The sequence below is a fragment of the Penicilliopsis zonata genome, assembly GCF_001890105.1.
Source record: "Penicilliopsis zonata CBS 506.65 unplaced genomic scaffold ASPZOscaffold_48, whole genome shotgun sequence".
In the NCBI taxonomy this organism is placed as follows: Eukaryota; Fungi; Ascomycota; class Eurotiomycetes; order Eurotiales; family Aspergillaceae; genus Penicilliopsis; species Penicilliopsis zonata.
This window is the reverse complement of record NW_019208949.1, coordinates 9,798-14,406: the sequence shown is the minus strand read 5'-3', so window position 1 is coordinate 14,406 and position 4,609 is coordinate 9,798. Positions and strand designations below refer to the sequence as shown.

The 4,609-nt window shown below is 26.3% G+C and overlaps 1 protein-coding gene across 1 annotated transcript; it reads right to left on the bottom strand.

Moving 5' to 3' along the window:
- Positions 1–699: 699 nt before the first annotated feature.
- On the bottom strand, positions 700–2,053 carry ASPZODRAFT_137559 (hypothetical protein). The gene is made up of 2 exons (XM_022724357.1): positions 1,225–2,053; positions 700–1,164 (listed from the first exon to the last, which is right to left on the bottom strand). Exons 1-2 carry the CDS (start codon positions 1,828–1,830, stop codon positions 967–969), a joined length of 804 nt encoding a protein of 267 aa, XP_022576539.1. The 5' UTR covers positions 1,831–2,053; the 3' UTR covers positions 700–966.
- Between the last annotated feature and the right edge of the window lie 2,556 nt (positions 2,054–4,609).

Genomic DNA, 4,609 nt, shown 5'->3' with positions numbered 1-4,609 from the left:
CTAAATAAATTCTTTAATTATTAAATAATTTAAATAATATATTCTAATTAGTTTCCTAAAGTTATAAGAGGCCTAATAAATACTTATTTCTTTAATACTTATTAAAATAGTATAATAGAAATTATCTATATATACCTATAGTAATATAGATATCTTAACCTTACTTTAAATATTCTTATTAATTAATAGTACTAACTAGAGCTTTACGCATTATAATATATAATCCTATTTATTAAATTTATAAGAATTCTCTACTAGTCTAGATATATCTTTATAAATAATATTCTTTAAGTTATTAATTTTAAGAACTTATTAGATATAGTCCTCCTAGTATTTAATATTCTCTTTATTTTATAACTTCTTAATAGTATCTAGAATAAGCTAACTATTTATAATTTTAGTTACCTAATTAATACCTTTAATTATTAATATAGCTACTGCTTATTAGGTAAACCTTTAATTAGTTTTATCTCTATTATATAGGCCTATTAATATTTAATTTATTAATTAAGTAGGTATAGATTTTTTAAATTTAATTATTATTAGTCTTTTTAAACATATTTAGCCCTAGGGGAACCATTTATATTACCTATATTACTTATATTACCTGTTGTTTTGTAGACATCAATATCACTTAGATAGGATCTTAAATAAATAAGAATTTATTAAATATAGTACACTTTATCTTTTTGAATGACATGCTACCATGTTGGCCTAGTAGGCCTGGAAAAGGGAAGAGATGGCTGATGGTTGCTATTGCTGCTACAGCTTGGATGTGAAGCAGGTGGTTGTGCGGTGCGGCCGCGCTAAATGAGGCGACGCTAAGCCTAATTGGGCACGCACCTCTGACATTATATAACTAAGCATGGGTACAACCCTAGTACCCATGAGAGATGTGTGCCTTTGGCTATATAATGTGTATATATAAACCCTCATATAGGCCCTCTTCAAATGCATGGCTATGACTTATAGGTCACCGCCCTTACTAAAGTAAGAAGCAAAACCTGCAGCTTTATATGACTGTTCACTTTGTTGTGTACTGCCCACTTTCCGAGGCACAGCTCTGCTCTTTTCGCCCTTAATCCTATCTGTGTTGGAACCTTTCTTGCCATCTTCACTACTGACAGTCCCAGGCTGTTCCTGTAGATATTTCTGTACCGGGGCCTCCTTCTGGTAAGCATGACTGTGTGGTGAAAGTATTACTGGGTTCTCATCTTGACTTACATCATGTAATCCTGGCTTTTTTGTTGGTGCGTGATTTTTAGATGCACTACCCACCACTTTTGCGCGTCTTCTTGCTGGAGCTGTTGCTGAAACACCCATTACTTGATTCTCTAACCGTTCCATCTTCTGCTGAGTTGTTTCGGTCCACATCCTAGCTCCATCGTTTTGATCACCATGGGCTCTTCCTGACTTTGTGATCACAAAGCCGCGGTTACGTAGGTGTAGCTTATCCGCTCTTGGATACTTGTCAGCCGAGTCTGGAGGGTGTAGCATCCAATGGTCCCGCTGGGATGTAGCATGACTACCCTGTTTCTGTATGGAACTTGATTCTTCAATCTCCTTAACTTGGTATTCTGAAAAAGGATAACCAGAGGCGACCGTATCCTGAGTAGGTAGGCCTGGACCTATATCATCATCACTCTCACTTTCTGTACTTTGCACGTCTGGGGGTATGATGTCGTTTCTTGGATCGCCCGCTGTATAGTGCGAAGGCAGGGTAGGGCCTATGGATTTGGGCTTCTTCATGTGTGGTTCTTCTCCTTCGCTTTCGTTCCCGGTATGATTGATGGACTTGCGTTTTCCACTTTCAACCATCGTAAGGGGCATAGGGATTGCAGAGTATGATATAAGGAATACTAGGATCCGAGAGATTGACAAGAGGCAAAAGAGATAAAATATAAGGGAATGATTCCTGGATATAGACTGATCAGTAGTAAGTGATAGCTAAATAATGAGCTATTATGATAGTGGAATTAGATAAATGAGTTGGTCATTTATTCACTTAATAACTAGTGAATGGTAAAAAAATGAGTTGAGTTTGCTATTAGTGTGGTGAGGTGAGTTAGTAAATAACTAATGAAATTTAATTAAATGTGTATATATCTAGCTTTAGTAACCACTTAACTAGCCCTAACCTCACTACATGACCATATAGTTATGTCTTAATATATTCATAGCTCCATAGGTAGACAGTAGACTTGAATAAATAGTATTATTAGTTATAATTATGATAATGATTCTAAAAGAGAGTGAGAGTATATAAGGATAGGTAAGTAGTAGTAAGAAGTCTAGTACAAAAGAGGTAATAATGGTATTTATAAACAATATATCTTATTTAATAGTAAGGTTATTATTAAGTTTCTTTAACTCTATAAAAATGTAAAGTTAAAGAGTTTTCTTATTATATAATTATTTTTTAATTATAAGTATTATAATTACTTTATCTATAGGCCTTAGTTCTCTAAGAGTTAAGACATTATAAATAATAAATACTGTCATGGCGACGGTGAGGTCGTCCAGATGCCTTAGGCAGGCTGTGGTGAATAAGGTTGCTATTCCTATTTTAGCTTAGTGTAGGAAAGGGGAGAGGGATATTAAATATATCTTATAATATACCTCTCTCTCCTCTCCTCTTTCCTCTCCTTATTTAAATATTCTAATATTAAAGCCACTAATTAATTATTTATTTACTTAGGGCTATTATATAATATTTAAATTAATAAATCTTAATTTCTATATAATTAATAGTAATTAAATAATACTCTAATTATTTAATAATTCTACTATTATATTTAACTATTAAATTATATTAATAATAAAAATATAGTAAGACTAAATAATAATCCTTAAGTATTATTTAAATATTATAAGACTTTTAATAAAATTAAAGATAGAATAATTAAAAAATAATTTTTTAATCTATATAAATAATCTAGATATATTATAAAATATGATATTATACTTAATAATTAAAAGTAATTAATAATTAATAATTAATAATTAATAAATAAAAAGCTTTATATTAAAGCTGAGGCCGTATTAGTCTTAAAAAATAAGAAATAGTTAAAAAAGTATAAATTAAATTTATAGTTATAAAAAAGAATTTTATAAAATTTATATTAATTTTTATATATAATATTATTAATAATATTATCTTAATTAATAAAATCTTTAAATCTTATAATTCTTATAAATTTAAATACTTTATTAAACTACTTAACCCCCTAATATTAACTAATAATAAGGATTCTAGATTTAATAATTAGTTAAAATTAATAAAGTAGAAGCTATATATTAATAAAGATTATTGTAATATTAAGAAACTTTATATTATTTATATATTTAAACTTTAAGATAATATAAAGAACCTTTATAATATAATTAGTAATATCCTTAATTATTTAGAGACTATTCATAATAATTTGAATTAAGAATTAAGTTATTAACACTAAAGTATTATTTTATTATTTATTCTAAAAATAAAAATTTTTTATAATTTCTTTTTCTAACTTTATATATTTAATTATAAAAATAAAAGTTAATAAGAATAATTTTTAAAATAAACTTTATTATAAATTAAATTATTATATATAAGAATTTATTATTTTTAAAATTAATAAAAATAGATTCTTTAAGAAGTTTATTAAATACTACTTTAAAATAATAAATTAATTAAAGATTATAAATAATAATACTAACTATATAAAAAATAAATATAAAGGAATTATAGTTATTAATTTAAATATAAGTAATAAAATATTAGTTTTTATTATTAAATATTTTATTTTATAAAAGCTAAATACTTATAACTTTTTTTATCTTATTATTAATTTAATAATTAAAAAGGAGAGAGAATAATAATACTTATTTTATATATAATTTAATAAAATATAAGATTAAGGCTTATCTTAAATAAAAAATTATTAAATTAAAGCTTATTAGGTTAAAAAAACTAAAGGCTAAAAAAGAATCTATAGAATTAATAAAAAACTTAATTTAGAGAAAGTCTCCTTTTTAGGTAAAATAAAGATTAATATAAAAGAATTAAACTTATTTAAATTAATTAAAGAATAACCCTTTACTATAATTAGTTAATTATTATATAATAAATATATTATATTAATTATTATATTAATAGATATAGGAAGGAGTAAGAGAAAGTATTTTTATTAATATAAAAAAAATAAAGAATATAGCTTAATTCTTTAATATTTTTTATATCTTTTATTAAAATTAATAAATATTAAAGGATTTAATAATTAACTTGAGACTTTAATTATCTATATTATTATCTTATATTTATAAATAAATAGATATTAATTTTTAAATAAATCAATATTTATTATTAACTTAGGATATTATAATATGTTGGAGGTGTCTGCCTAGTTAGGCTTAGCACCATCCTACTTGCCTTTTCTCTCTCGCCTGCGCGTATCCTAGATAGACTCCTGTCCCTTCCAAGCTATAGAGAATTGCCTCTGATTATCTCCCTCATCTGAATAGTCCTCGCCATGAATATTTCCAAGATTGATATCACATCTGAGCGATTACTCAGATATCAACGACTTTAACGACGACGACGGCGCAGTTGAAATTGCCAGCCACG

Excerpts from the sequence above, each read along its gene's own strand:
- ASPZODRAFT_137559 (XM_022724357.1), bottom strand. The coding sequence starts at position 1,830 with ATGCCCCTTACGATGGTTGAAAGTGGAAAACGCAAGTCCATCAATCAT. Across the intron at positions 1,165-1,224 it reads AAAAGCCAGGATTACATGAT|GCCCCGGTACAGAAATATCT; the intron begins GTAAGTCAAGAT and ends TACCAGAAGGAG.